This window comes from Oncorhynchus clarkii, chromosome 9, assembly GCF_045791955.1.
Source record: "Oncorhynchus clarkii lewisi isolate Uvic-CL-2024 chromosome 9, UVic_Ocla_1.0, whole genome shotgun sequence".
NCBI lineage: Eukaryota > Metazoa > Chordata > Actinopteri > Salmoniformes > Salmonidae > Oncorhynchus > Oncorhynchus clarkii.
The window spans coordinates 42,098,561-42,113,817 of NC_092155.1; the positions used below are offsets into that span (position 1 = coordinate 42,098,561).

Sequence of the window (15,257 nt, forward strand, 5' to 3'; positions counted from 1 at the left end):
ATCTACTCTGATTTCAGAGCACTCTTGTCTGAGTGTGCCAGAGCGCAGAACAACTGATGAATTTATGACCACGCAACACCTGCTGAATATGACAGGTGTCAGTAATCGTAGGCAAAGAAAGTAATAGTTAGCCAAGAACGCTCTGCTAAGGCGAGTAAAATGGTTAGATTTGTCTCATTTGTCTGGAAATAGCTAGTTAGCCAACTTTAGCCAGTTAGCTTGGGTGCTTGGTTGGGACAAGCATGCATTGGCAGGCAAGCTGCAGAAGGACGAGGAGGCTACAATTCCCCATTGTTTATCAGTGCAATTTTGACGGCCAACAAGATGAAAAAGTTTGAGAGGGTTTATCTAATGTTCCTTTGTTAGATTTTAGCTTATCTTGCTCTGGCTAGCATTAGTTGTTGATTTTGTTGATGTGCATAACTGAGGGAGAGAGAGACTACATTTTCATGGTTGTTTTATCAATAGGACTGTACATTTCCCAAACTTTCTAAGAATTTATGAAAACGTGAAAATAAATATATCTAAGTGGTCGTTTGTCATAATTTTTTGTGTCATATTCATCCTGGAGGTGTATATGAACATATTTTAATATGATTTCATGTACGCTAAACTGCTGTCAGTTCCACTTTAAATGCAACAATGTTTCACACACAAGTTATTTTTCAAAGAGATGACTAACAGCTAGCGCACTGCAGTAAAAAAGCACAGTTCCATTCACCAGATGATGATAATTTGAAACTTACCGTCTTTTTGAAAAGGGAGGAGCTAACAAATTAGCAACAACATCCTCTTTGATAACAACTGCTGCAAACTAGCCGACAACAAAATCTTGCTAGCTAGACCGTGGGAAAACTAATGCTCGCTATTGAACAATGACCTGTTGCCCTTCAAGGCAGAAGTTTCCATACGTTTTTGTAAAAACGGTCCCACCCACTAAGTCAAAATGAGATTGGTTAATTCTACTGTCACTCCAAAATTTGCCCTAATACAGTTGAACGGCAGATGCCTTTTTCTAGCTTCTGATGGCCTAGCCAATGGCTGACTAAGCTAGCTAGATTTACCTCCCCGGAGACCAGCAATGAAAAATGTTGATTGAATCTTTTTCGTCTTAAGCTTTAACTCTTTTAAAACAAAACATATTTGAAAATAAGAATAATTACAGTGCCTTGCGAAAGTATTCGGCCCCCTTGAACTTTGCGACCTTTTGCCACATTTCAGGCTTCAAACATAAAGATATAAAACTGTATTTTTTTGTGAAGAATCAACAACAAGTGGGACACAATCATGAAGTGGAACGACATTTATTGGATATTTCAAACTTTTTTGACAAATCAAAAGCGGAAAAATTGGGCGTGCAAAATTATTCAGCCCCTTTAAGTTAATACTTTGTAGCGCCACCTTTTGCTGCGATTACAGCTGTAAGTCGCATGGGGTATGTCTCTATCAGTTTTGCACATCGAGAGACTGAAATTTTTTCCCATTCCTCCTTGCAAAACAGCTCGAGCTCAGTGAGGTTGGATGGAGAGCATTTGTGAACAGCAGTTTTCAGTTCTTTCCACAGATTCTCAATTGGATTCAGGTCTGGACTTTGACTTGGCCATTCTAACACCTGGATATGTTTATTTTTGAACCATTCCATTGTAGATTTTGCTTTATGTTTTGGATCCTTGTCTTGTTGGAAGACAAATCTCCGTCCCAGTCTCAGGTCTTTTGCAGACTCCATCAGGTTTTCTTCCAGAATGGTCCTGTATTTGGCTCCATCCATCTTCCCATCAATTTTAACCATCTTGCCTGTCCCTGCTGAAGAAAAGCAGGCCCAAACCATGATGCTGCCACCACCATGTTTGACAGTGGGGATGGTGTGTTCAGCTGTGTTGCTTTTACGCCAAACATAACGTTTTGCATTGTTGCCAAAAAGTTCAATTTTGGTTTCATCTGACCAGAGCACCTTCTTCCACATGTTTGGTGTGTCTCCCAGGTGGCTTGTGGCAAACTTTAAACAACACTTTTTATGGATATCTTTAAGAAATGGCTTTCTTCTTGCCACTCTTCCATAAAGGCCAGATTTGTGCAATATACGACTGATTGTTGTCCTATGGACAGAGTCTCCCACCTCAGCTGTAGATCTCTGCAGTTCATCCAGAGTGATCATGGGCGTCTTGGCTGCATCTCTGATCAGTCTTCTCCTTGTATGAGCTGAAAGTTTAGAGGGACGGCCAGGTCTTGGTAGATTTGCAGTGGTCTGATACTCCTTCCATTTCAATATTATCGCTTGCACAGTGCTCCTTGGGATGTTTAAAGCTTGGGAAATATTTTTGTATCCAAATCCGGCTTTAAACTTCTTCACAACAGTATCTCGGACCTGCCTGGTGTGTTCCTTGTTCTTCATGATGCTCTCTGCGCTTTTAACGGACCTCTGAGACTATCACAGTGCAGGTGCATTTATACGGAGACTTGATTACACACAGGTGGATTGTATTTATCATCATTAGTCATTTAGGTCAACATTGGATCATTCAGAGATCCTCACTGAACTTCTGGAGAGAGTTTGCTGCACTGAAAGTAAAGGGGCTGAATAATTTTGCACGCCCAATTTTTCAGTTTTTGATTTGTTAAAAAAGTTTGAAATATCCAATAAATGTCGTTCCACTTCATGATTGTGTCCCACTTGTTGTTGATTCTTCACAAAAAAATACAGTTTTATATCTTTATGTTTGAAGCCTGAAATGTGGCAAAAGGTCGCAAAGTTCAAGGGGGCCGAATACTTTCGCAAGGCACTGTATATTATAATCTTCTCTGAAGATGTAGATTGTTCCCCACTGTGTTAGGGTTAGTAATCATTTGTAGAGTGGCTCTATTTTCCCTGCATTTCTTTACTATTCTGAATGTATAAAGAATCCATATGTTCTGAAATATTAACACAACACTGCTGTGCGCATCACCACCAATTCTGCAAAATTCATCCACGAACACTTGTATCCTTCCTTCCGGGGAAACATGGCCACCAAACATGGAAAGGAGAATGAGATCATTGGCCCAGGATTTGTGCAGGCTCAGGAGTTTGAGGTGGCTCACAGAGGTCTGGTGGTCTGCCCAGAGGAGCCATGGCTGGCAGCCCGTCCAGGCGGCATTGTAGATGACAGAGCTGCTGGAAATTAAGTGTACAGTGACCAACTCACTTGTCCAATCCCTGCATGAGAGAAGAGGAGATGTCACTGAGATAGGAGGGGGAATTTGTGATGCAGACCAATGGGCCAAGGTAGTACTACTTAAAAGTTCAGCTGTGGATGTACTGCACAAAAACCACCTCATCAGTGGACCCCATAAGAACAGATAATACTGGACATACCGTTTGACAACAAATTCACAAGGCAGCAAGTAGAATGACCCTGACTGTTCTGCTTTGGGCATATGCTGCCTTTTTTGGGAGATGAGTTTTCTCAGGGGAGACTGCAGCTATGACAGAAATATCTGGACATTCTCAAGAGCTAGATGCCAAAGATGTGTGATGGGGTAAAATGACACAATCTGTTTTAAAAATGGTTAATTCATGGAAATCTCCTTCCATTGTTTGATTTAATCTCTGTCTTCAATCCGCCCTGATAATACACCACAGTATTTTATAATGTTTATGCCGTAATATAATATGCGTGTTCTGATGTCATATTCAACTTATTACAGAACAAACAAGAAACTGTTTAATCTTTTTGCACTTGTTTATTACTATGTCACATAAGTAGATGTAGGAAGTAACATTATCACATTTCTCACATTCAATAATTAATTAACATTTCAAAAGTTAGGATCAGAACATCAAATCAAATCAAATAAATTTATATAGCCCTTCGTACATCAGCTGATATCTCAAAGTGCTGTACAGAAACCCAGCCTAAAACCCCAAACAGCAAGCAATGCAGGTGTAGAAGCACGGTGGCTAGGAAAAACTCCCTAGAAAGGCCAAAACCTAGGAAGAAACCTAGAGAGGAACCAGGCTATGTGGGTTGGCCAGTCCTCTTCTGGCTGTGCCGGGTGGAGATTATAACAGAACATGGCCAAGATGTTCAAATGTTCATAAATGACCAGCATGGTCCAATAATAATAAGGCAGAACAGTTGAAACTGGAGCAGCAGCACGGCCAGTTGGACTGGGGACAGCAAGGAGTCATCATGTCAGGTAGTCCTGAGGCATGGTCCTAGGGCTCAGGTCCTCCGAGAGAGAGAAAGAAAGAGAGAAAGAGAGAATTAGAGAGAGCACACTTAAATTCACACAGGACACCGAATAGGACAGGAGAAGTACTCCAGATATAACAAACTGACCCTAGCCCCCCGACACATAAACTACTGCAGCATAAATACTGGAGGCTGAGACAGGAGGGGTCAGGAGACACTGTGGCCCCATCCGAGGACACCCCCGGACAGGGCCAAAAGTATGTACATTTTCAATTGAGGAAACAAACAACATATATACAGTAGTAGTCTTCCAGACTCTCACCACCTGTTTGTATCACAGCCAGTGGAGTACACGACTGGCCACTGGGATTAGTTGTTTACCAGTTTCCATACTCAGGTTCAACAGCACGGATTTTCCGGATTTTGCTGGTACTTTGGTGTCAGACTGATGGGGATAGTTTGTGAAAGGATCTTGGGAACACCTTCAAGCGCCCGATTGCGCGTTCGACATGTATCCTGACATTTTGCCATCTGCGAGTTGACCTCCCTTGTGTGTGAAACAGGAACGTTCAGATGAAACACCGTACGGCAGAACACAGACTGTTGAGGAGACATTGTATTATTGTATTATTGTAAATGTGTAAATATGGAGAAATGTACATTTGTATGATGTATTACTTGATTAATGGTGTATTGTTTTAGTCCTGTTTGAACCCCAGGCAGCAGCTAATTGAGGATCCTAATAAATACTAATACGTACTAAGGGGCAGGCAGACACGCGTTCAGGAATCTGCATCACCACATCTTGCTTATGCATGAACTAACTACAATTGCCTGTTGATCACGATTCCGCTCAGTTGTACCCAAGGTACAATTCCGGATAGGGGTGTTCCATGGTGGGTTGCTTGTTGAGGAAGTGGAATGAGCGCACACAAACAAGTTGTTTGGTGGCTTCTTCAGATTAAAGCCCTCAGCCATTGTGTCTTGTCAACTTCAGTCACGAGCATCTTGTGAAAAGAAAACCACGGTGGACATGAACATTTTGCCGTAGCCTGTGGCTTGTGGTTGAAACATTTCTGTCTTGACCACTCCTGTAGTTTCTTCCCGGGAATTGTTGCACCCACGAACTGCACAGGTAGTTCCAGAAAACCCGGTGGTTATAGCTAGCTAGTAGCGGCTAACTCTGACGCTAGTAGCTTAATAGCTTACGTTAGCGAACTTGAATGAAATAAATCTACAATCACACTTGTTCACTAACACTTATACTTGGCTTTTATACTGTATAAATTGACCTCTTCTAACAATTAACAAAATGTTTTTCAAACGCTGGGAAAGTAGCTGAAGGTAAAGTTAAGTTTGCCGCTGGCGCGCTGCAGTAAAGTAAAGCAGAAGTCGAATCCATTACTTCCTTATAGCAGTGGTGGGCAATCTTTTCTGTGTGGGTGCAGGCTTTTGCTCCAGCCAAAACAAAAACACAACTAGATGTATAGTGTTCATCAACAAATGAGCTGTGTTACTGTTATGGCTACATCAAAAGCCTGCACCCACACTAGTCTTAGAGAGAGAGAGAGTCACTGCAAAGAGAGATGCCAGGGATCATCTGTAGTTACTGGTGTAATAGTTTCCATCGACAAACTTAATAGGTGTGAGTTTTTATGGCGGCCTGTAATCTGTACTTCTATTAGGGGCTAAATGATCATTGATATACAGGGACGTATGTATTGTCCTCTGAACTGTGACTGTCAATATTGTTGTTTCAGATGAACGATGCCATGGGTTCTGAGCTACCCTGGGTCTACTTCGTCAGTCTGGTCATCTTCGGTTCCTTCTTTGTTCTCAACCTGGTTCTGGGAGTGTTAAGCGGGTAAGATATCCGAGCATTGCTAACACATACACGTACGCACCCACACACATGGAGGGAAAATGTTTCTAAGTGTGTGTGTGTGTGTGTGTGTGTGTGTGTGTGTGTGTGTGTGTGTGTGTGTGTGTGTGTGTGTGTGTGCGCGTGTGTGTCCGTCCACAGAGAGTTCTCCAAGGAGAGAGAGAAGGCCAAGGCTCGTGGAGACTTCCAGAAGCTGAGAGAGAAGCAGCAGCTGGAGGAGGATCTGAAGGGCTACCTGGACTGGATCACTCAGGCCGAGGATATCGACCCTGAGAATGACGAGGAGGGGGACGAGGAGGGGGGCAAACGCAATCGTGAGTCGCCTACCTCGGGCACTCCCTTCACCTCACATTCCCATCTCTTCCCCTCTACCCTGTAAGGGGCATCTGTGGTTCAGAGACAGGGACAAAGGTCTAGTTTTGAAACCCACATGGCTCTGACACTTGGATTTCCTTTGACATAAAAGTGAGTTAACAGTGCTAATCTTCTCTATTCAAGGTGGAGCCCAGAGAGAGAAGAGTTTAGCTTTAAATGGTGGGATGTTGAAAATGTGTTTCTATACGGCGAAATGAATGCATGTCCAGCATTGGCATTCTGCTGCTGCGGTCTTGTTCCATGCTGTTGCTTTTATTTTTTTCCCCTGTGGTTATCATCTAAGACCACTGTGTTAGATCAGTGGTAAAAATACATATTTAACACTACAGTAGCCTGTAGGTTTTTGAGTCTTTGCAGTAATGAATGTTGGTTCCCTGTTGGTTCTACCACCTGTTCCTGAGAAAATTATGAACGTGAATGTTGTGTCTGCTGCTTCAGCCATCCCCCCCCCCCCACACACACACACACACACACACCAGTGGCGGTCAGTGCTGTTTATGATGAGGGAGGACGATTCTTTATTTCACGAGCATGGCCGTATTTCTATTACAGCATATTGGATGACTGTCATTTAGATTTCATTCACCCAGTGCAATGTAACATAGGTTTAGGCTACTACGTGATACTCAAATGTTCCCCTATACCCAGCATGAGGTTGTTACAACCTTGCCTATGAATGAAAGTTTACAACGTAGCTCCTCACAGGTCGAGAGAAAATGTCATGGTGACAGACAGTGACACATTCAATACCGCCTTGCATACTCTTGCCTGCATCTAGCTGATCTAGGGTGTAATCATTAGTCCAACAGTTGCAAAAGAGAGTTTCTATTGGACAAATTCAGGTACGTTATGGACTTCGATGCACAACACATCAGAAGTATATGACCAGGCGACAAAACCTTTCCAAGCCAAACCATATCCTAACCGCTACACACAGCCTACATCGTTGTCCCCGTATTAGCTAAAGTAGCGTCCTTGTCAACATAGCTAGTAGAATTAATGCATTAGTAAACCCCCTACAATCACGCGGTGACGTTTCGGTCACTAAGCAGTATAGCGGTTACACCGGCTGGTCACGGTGGAAATAAATCAATAAAACCAAAAGCTTACCTTGACTTGAAAGAGTTCCAGTGTTGTGTTGGATAGTCATAGCCAGCTAGCTAACATAGCATCCCTCTCTTTGAACCGGGTGTTTTGAGTAGGCTAAACTAGCTATGTGCATTTGCTAGCTAAGTTAAACTGAAAGTGAAAAAAAATTACAATCTCTCTCGCTCTCTTGCTTCTTCATTTTTGAAGAAATTAATTTGTTCAAAACTGTTCAACTATTGTCTTTTTCTCTATTTGAGTGCAGTTCTAGCTAGCTGTAGCTTATGCTTTCAGTACTAGATTAATTGTCTGATCCTTTGATTGGGTGGACAACATGTCAGTTCATGCTGCAAGAGCTCTGATAGGTTGGAGAACAGTCTCCGGAAGTTGTCATACTTTGTAAGTCTATGGAAGGGGTTGAGAACCAAGAGCCTCCTAGGTTTTGTATTGAAGTCAATGTACCAAGAGGAGGACGGAAGCTAACTGTCCTCCGGCTACACAATGGTGCTACCCTACAGAGTGCTGTTGAGGCTACTGTAGACCTTCGTTCCAAAAAGTGTGATTGAATCAATTATTTGGTGACGTGAATATATAATTTCTATAGTTTTATCTAAAAAGGATAACTTTTTTAATGTTTTACAATTTTTATGAAATTCACTGAGGAAGATGGTCCTCCCCTTCCTACTATGAGGAGCCTCCACTGACACACACTTATCGTCAGCCCCTGCCTGTGTGCTCAATCTGTGCAGTGCAGGGTGGTCAATGGCAGGATTGATGATGATATTACTTTTATGTGAAAGAAAGAGAGAGTAATCCAAATCCTTTTTATTTAAGTATGACACGTGGTGGGAGGAGACGACACAGCACTTCCTGTTTGAATGAGACACTCACTGGGCATAGATATTGTTACAGACAGACAGACGGACAGTGTGTGTGTGCACGCGCGCATGCGTGTTTCAATGTTGAGTGAGAGAGAGAGAGCGGCTCTAATTGAGATATCAGCCTCATCTGGGCCATTATTAAAAGACATAATAGGCACATCAGACATGTTGTCGTTGTTCTGTTTTTGTCATTGTTCTGCCCCCCCCCCCCCCCCCCCCCCCACCCACACACACACACAATGCATGACTCATCTATTCCCAGATGTCCATCTTTAGTGCTGATATAATTCAGTGAGTATGCTGCTGAGGCTCAGAGAGATAGAGATATGTTTGATCTGTCATTAGCTATAATGCCTGGTGGAGATATGTTTGATCTGTAATAAATTCTAAAGCCTGTGAGTTAGACTAATGCATGCCAGTAGGTTTGAGTGCCTCATTGACCATCGACTGTATTAGCAGCACACTCACTCTCTCACTATTGGCCTGTACATGGTCGCTACATGATGTACTGTTTCTTATCGAGTGTGCGTGGGACATCAGTTAACCTGGTGGCAATTCTAAACAAAATAACAGGAAATACTACCACAGTGTCCAGTGTCTTATCATGATTAGGATAACCCAATCAAACTCTGCCCTCAATAATTGTAGGTTCATGCTAGAACACTTCATGTCAGAGGGCATATGTATACGTGGTCAGTAGCAGTGTTGCACATGCTTTAGTTTACACCCAGTGGGAAGTATGTTAGTCTGTGATTTCTGAATGGGTTTTCTTGGCAAAGATCACTCAGTTGTAGAATCACTTGAGGCCTCGAGGTGTCTGTGTGAGGTCTGGGAAAAGAGAGAGACGAGTGGTTGGAACAACCCCCCCTCACTGTGTTAGACTGTTGGCTCTCTCTATGTCACTTGTCTGTGTCTGGTGTCAAGCTGCCGTGCTGCATCTTCGGCATAGAGTCAAACTGTGTGTGACCCAGCCGATACTAATCAATGTCCTTCTTCCTCTTCTCTACCTTTACTCTTCAATGGCTTTGTTACTCATTCTTCTTCTGTCCTGTCTTCTAGTTCTTGGCTTCTCTTCTCTTTCATCTCTTCTGTCTTCCTTAGTGCTCCTCTAGTCTCTTCTTAATGTGCTGATATTCTGTGGTGGATTGTCTATTGTCTATTGTTCCCTCTTCTTCGCTGGTGACTCGCTGTGCCCTCTGCTGTCTGAATGCATGTACTGCGTACATTTTAAACACCAAGGGGTGACACTGGCTGAGCTCATGGAGAAGAAGAAAGGGAAGTTTGGCTGGTTCAGCCAGTCCACAGAGTCACATGGTAAATTGTGCTGTATGTGTGTGTGTGTGTGTGTGTGTGTGCGTGTGCGTGTGCGTGTGCTAGTGCGTGTGCGTGTGCGTGTGTGTGTGTGTGTGTGTTTTGCCCTCCCTCATTTCCTTGCTTGTGCTTTGCTACTGGCTTGATGTATGCTCCTCCATTTTTTTGCGTTCAATCATCTTTACTCACTCAGCCTCTTTGTTAGATCTTGTTCTCATTTTGTCCCGAGTCTTTGATAAAGTAGTGAGTGGGTGGATTTGTGGATTAAACATCAGAAGTACATGAGAGACAACCAGCAGGTTTTAGGCTTCTAGAGGTTACGAGAGGCCATGTGCATGTTGTAGCCTAGAATTCTCTAGAAATGGACCAAAGGTGAATAATGTATGTGTTGTCTGCAGAATACATTGATATGTTGACTATGGAAAGGGTATGCATATTTGTAAATCGGTCAACAGAGATAGATTGCAATGTAAACATCCATTGTGTGGTCATTTCGAGTCATTCATTGTCATTATTGTTTTCTTCCATTTCTGTGCGTTGTGGTTTGGATTTTTCCTTTCGATGTTCTGTGGAGTATTTTTGAACCCTGTACTTGAGCATATGGTTTGTACAGCATCTGCACAGACCCACTAGTATAACATTTTGAGCCTCTTTAGAAACCACACTATTGTCATCCCATTCACATAGTAAACAACATGGATGATCTGTGCAGGTGCTGCACTGTCTGCCTCTGAGTCAGCTCTGACTGTCAGTGACAGTCCTCAAAGAGCCCTGTGCTTAATCATGAGGATTTGAAATCATGACACGGTTACTAGATTTAAGCCATAGAACCGAAAGCACTCGCCCATAAGGGTTCTTTAGGTCTGAAACTCAGAGCCATCGTTCGATTGGATCTCACCTTACTTCCTGTGTTTGTGTGATGTCACAGCAAGCGTGCCTGCCAGCGAGACAGAGTCTGTGAACACTGACAACCCCAATGGAGAGGACGATAAGGCTAACTGCTGTGGACCACACTGGTGAGTCTGTCAAGGTTCAAGATTCCTTCATGCCTGGATCGATTAGCTTGAAAAGCTTCTGTAATACGTCATTCATGCAAATGGGTATTAACAATATGATTCTTCATTTTCCCAGTCAAAAAATTACTAAATCAAAGTACAGGTCAGTTCTCTGTCAGTACTATGTGTCATGAATTTTCTTTGCATGTTCCTGGCATTGTGGAGACTCATCGTTACGCGCTTGTGTTCCCCCCCACACACACACACTCCGTTCCCCCTGATCAGTCACTGCACTCCTGCCCATGTCCTCTTCATCATCACCACATTCTCATCATCACAATCATTATATCTCTGCCTTTTGTTTAGTCTGTGACACTTAGATTTGAGATCTTCTGTATTAACAAGCATGATTTCATTACAGTTCACAATTAACCTGTGCAAGAAATCCTGTGTGGACATAACACCATTTCCTAGTTCGAGTCATATTGTGACATCATTTCCTCTCCCTTGCAGTCGGCGATGGCGTCACTGGAACCGGTTCTGCCGCAGGAAGTGTCGTGCTGCCGTGAAGTCGGTGTCTTTCTATTGGCTGGTGATCATCCTGGTGTTTCTGAACACGCTCACCATCTCGTCAGAGCACTACAACCAGCCTGACTGGCTCACGGAAGTACAGGGTGGGTAGAGGGTCAAAATGCTATTTCCCAATTACATACCCTCAGCATAATATGCACTTTACAGTGTCCTTTGCAGGAACCCAGTATACATCCTATGCTCTGTATCAATCGTACAATCTGCAACGTTATTGTACTACAGTGTCCTTGATAATCCGACGATACCCGTGACATAGCCAATAAAATGTTTGTGTTTTTACAACCAGATACTGTATATCTGCAGCATATTGTAACCCTTCCTACCAGATCCCCCATAGCAATGATCTTTGTAACTGGAACGTGTTGTACTGCAATGTCTACATGCTGATGTCCGCTGCTCTCCAGATGTGGCCAACAAGGTTCTGCTGGCTTTGTTCACGTGTGAGATGCTGGTGAAGATGTACAGTCTGGGCCTGCAGGCCTACTTCGTGTCCCTGTTCAACCGCTTCGACTGCTTCGTGGTGTGCGGCGGCATCGTGGAGACCATCCTGGTGGAGCTGGCCGTCATGTCTCCTCTGGGCATCTCTGTGTTCCGTTGTGTCCGCCTGCTACGCATCTTCAAGGTCACACGGTGAGACTGGGAGAGGCTGGACATAGACTAATGTTGTGGAGGTGTATTATGGGTAAAATGTTTGCCTCTGTGATACTTTCACCTCGTATCTTGTTCTTTACTCACTGGTTTGATTTGCCATATACTGTTGGAAGAATGTATATCGGTGTCTAGGTTTGTGTGTGCATGTGTGTGTTTGTGTGTTGTGCATTCATCTTAACCTCTCTAGGGTACGTGGGTCCCACCTCGTCAACAGCCAGTGAAACTGCAGGGCGCCAAATTCAAAACAACAGAAATCCCATAATTAAAATTCCTCAAACATACAAGTATTTTACACCATTTTAAAGATACACTTGTTGTAAATCCAGCCACAGTGACCGATTTCAAAAAGGCTTTACGACGAAAGCAAACCAAACGATTATGTTATGTGAGTGCCTATTCACAGAATAACACAGCCATTTTTCCATTCAAAGAGAGGATTCACAAAAAGCAGAAATATAGATTAAATTAATCACTAACCTTTGATGATCTTCATCAGATGACACTCATAGGACTTCATGTTACACAATACATGTATGTTTTGTTCGGTAAAGTTCATATTTATATCTGAGTTTACATTGGCTCGTTGTGGTCAGAAATGCATTGTCTCAAACAAACATCCGGTGAAAGTGCAGAGAGCCACATAAAATGACAGAAATACTCATCATAAACATTGATAAGCTATACAAGTGTTTTCATGGAAATATAGATAAACTTCTCCTTAATGCAACCGCTGTGTCAGATTTAAAAAATGCTTTACGGCGAAGCACACTTTGCGATTATGTTAGCTAGCCACAGAAACGCATACAGCCATTTTCCAGCCAAGGAGTGTCACAAAAGTCAGAAATAGCATTAAAATTAATCACATACCTTTGATGATCTTCATCTGGTGGCACTCCCAGGTCTCCATGTTAGACAATAAATGTTTGCTTTGTTCGATAATGTCCCTCTTTATGAGCAAAAACCTCCTTTTTGTTCGCACGTTTTGTCCAGTAATCCGAATGCAGAAGGCACTAATTCCAGGACGAAAAGTTTTTTTTAAAGTACAATAAAAGTTAGTAGAAACATGCCAAACAATGTTTAAAATCAATCCTCCGGTTGTTTTTGCCATAAATAATCAATAATATTTCAACTGGACAAAAGCTTCGTCAATAGGAAAGGAGAAACAAGGAAGGCGCGTTCACGATCAGGGCGCATGGCTGATGAATGGACATTTCCACTGGTCACTGATTGAAAGTGCTATATCTCCCTAATTTTTCAGAGTAAAAGCCTGAAACAATGCCTAAAGACTGGTCACATGTAGAGGAAGGTACAGAGCTCATGAACTGGGTCCTAAGTCTTTGTATGGTGGATAGGCTTTCAATGGAAAAACACCCTTTCAAAATAATAGTACATCCTGGTTGGAGTTTCCTCAGTTTTTCGCCTGCCATATCAGTTCTGTTATACTCACAGACATTATTTTTTAACAGTTTTGGAAACTTTAGAGTGTTTTCTATCCACATCTACTAATTATATGCATATCCTATATTCTGGGACTGAGTAGCAGACAGTTTAATTTGGGCATGCTTTTCATCCAAACTTCCGAATGCTGCCCCCTACCCTAGTGAAGTTATAACCCTCTCTCGCTCTCTCTCTATGCCCTTTAGCCACTGGGCATCTCTCAGTAACCTGGTGGCGTCGCTGCTCAACTCCATGAAGTCCATCGCTTCCCTGCTGCTTCTGCTCTTCCTCTTCATCATCATCTTCTCCCTGTTGGGCATGCAGCTCTTCGGAGGCAAGTTCAACTTCGACGAGACGATAACCAAGAGGAGCACCTTCGACAACTTCCCCCAGGCACTACTCACAGTGTTTCAGGTAGGCCGCCTCTACCCGCCTCTCTCACAGTGATTATTGACCTATTGACGTTGTGATAACATTGTGATGACTTGTAAATAATAACACTGTAGTAATGTCGGGATGACGTTGTGATGACTTGTAATAATAACATTGTAATAAGGTTGTGATGGGATGACATTGTGACGACATTGCGTTACCCTGTTGTGCGACTCAGATCCTGACAGGCGAGGATTGGAACGCTGTGATGTATGATGGCATCATGGCGTATGGTGGACCCTTCTCATCGGGCATGGTCGTCAGCATCTACTTCATCATACTCTTCGTCTGCGGAAACTGTATCCTGTTTCTAACACATGGATTCCACTGCCTGTAGCTGTCTAGAGTTTAGATCAATGTTATCCGCTGGTTCTAGAGAGCCACAATATGTGCAGGTGTTTGTTTCGCCCCAGCACTAACTCACCTGACTCAGCTAGTCATGAGTTACTCTTCATGAGTACATGGTTTGTTGAATCAATTACGCTAGTCCTGAGCTGGAACAAAACCCTGCACACATTGCAGGCCCACAGGACCAGGAGTGAAGAACAGTGCATTACATTGAAACGTTAGGTGAACGTTGTAGCTCTGTTGCCCTTAAGTCCTGTGTGTAATCAGACATCCTGCTGAACGTCTTCTTGGCCATCGCCGTTGACAACCTGGCAGACGCAGAGAGCCTGAACACAGCCCAGAAGGAGGAAGAGGAGGAGAAGGAGAGGAAGAAGAGTTCCAGGTAATGCCAATACTGTCTGACTGATAGGAGATAGTGATGTGGTTTTGTTTTTCCTCCGTACCTGACATTTGATTTGATTTGACATTGTCTTCTGTTTGGGGTCATTTTCTCCAGAAGTGACACAGACAAGACCGAGAATCTGAAACCTGAAGGCCAGGATGAGGAGATCAAGGTAATCACAGGCTGACTTCTACTTTCAGAGATTAGAAAGTCAGAGGAGAGCAATCCATAACCACACAGAGGCACCATTAGATAACAAATTGCGCTGGTAATCCTTGGATATTTATTCACGTCTGCATTTTTAGCAACTTAGAATGGTACGGTGAGGTTAAACCATGTGTCATTCATAACAGTACTGATACTGTTCTGACATGTCATTTGTGTCTGCGTGGGTGTAGCTTCCATTGGAGGAGGAAGTGGAAGAGGAGAAGGAGCCGTATCCCACTCCAGATACTCCAGGTAAACTCTTCTGGTCTGAGGTCAGTGTCCTAGCTTTGGTGCTGTAGCTTCTGTGCCCTGACACTGCTTTGTCTCCGATCCTGGGTATCCCCAGTTGGTGACGATGACGACGACGACGATGAGCTCCCGGAGGTTCCGATTGGGCCACGTCCTCAGAGGCTGTCGGACCACAGCGTCAAGGAGAAGACTCCGCCCATCCCTGAGGGCAGCGCTTTCTTCATCTTCAGCAACACTAACCTGTGAGTAGGCCTCAGT

The 15,257-nt window shown here is 43.3% G+C and overlaps 1 protein-coding gene across 4 annotated transcripts in view; it reads left to right on the forward strand.

The window, feature by feature from the left end:
* LOC139416331 (voltage-dependent L-type calcium channel subunit alpha-1D-like) overlaps positions 1-15,257 on the forward strand; it is a 90,204-nt gene that overhangs the window by 50,290 nt on the left and 24,657 nt on the right. For 2 of the 4 annotated variants that reach the window (XM_071164848.1, XM_071164850.1), the window contains exons 8-18: positions 5,933-6,036; positions 6,196-6,368; positions 10,636-10,723; positions 11,216-11,376; positions 11,698-11,923; positions 13,588-13,795; positions 13,992-14,112; positions 14,429-14,543; positions 14,658-14,715; positions 14,942-15,002; positions 15,097-15,241. In XM_071164848.1, the coding sequence (XP_071020949.1) occupies positions 5,933-6,036; positions 6,196-6,368; positions 10,636-10,723; positions 11,216-11,376; positions 11,698-11,923; positions 13,588-13,795; positions 13,992-14,112; positions 14,429-14,543; positions 14,658-14,715; positions 14,942-15,002; positions 15,097-15,241 (1,460 nt within the window). Of the gene's footprint in view, positions 1-5,932; positions 6,037-6,195; positions 6,369-9,635; positions 9,711-10,635; positions 10,724-10,838; positions 10,866-11,215; positions 11,377-11,697; positions 11,924-13,587; positions 13,796-13,991; positions 14,113-14,428; positions 14,544-14,657; positions 14,716-14,941; positions 15,003-15,096; positions 15,242-15,257 lie in introns of all 4 variants that reach the window. The other 2 variants (XM_071164847.1, XM_071164849.1) reach the window with 2 other exon arrangements.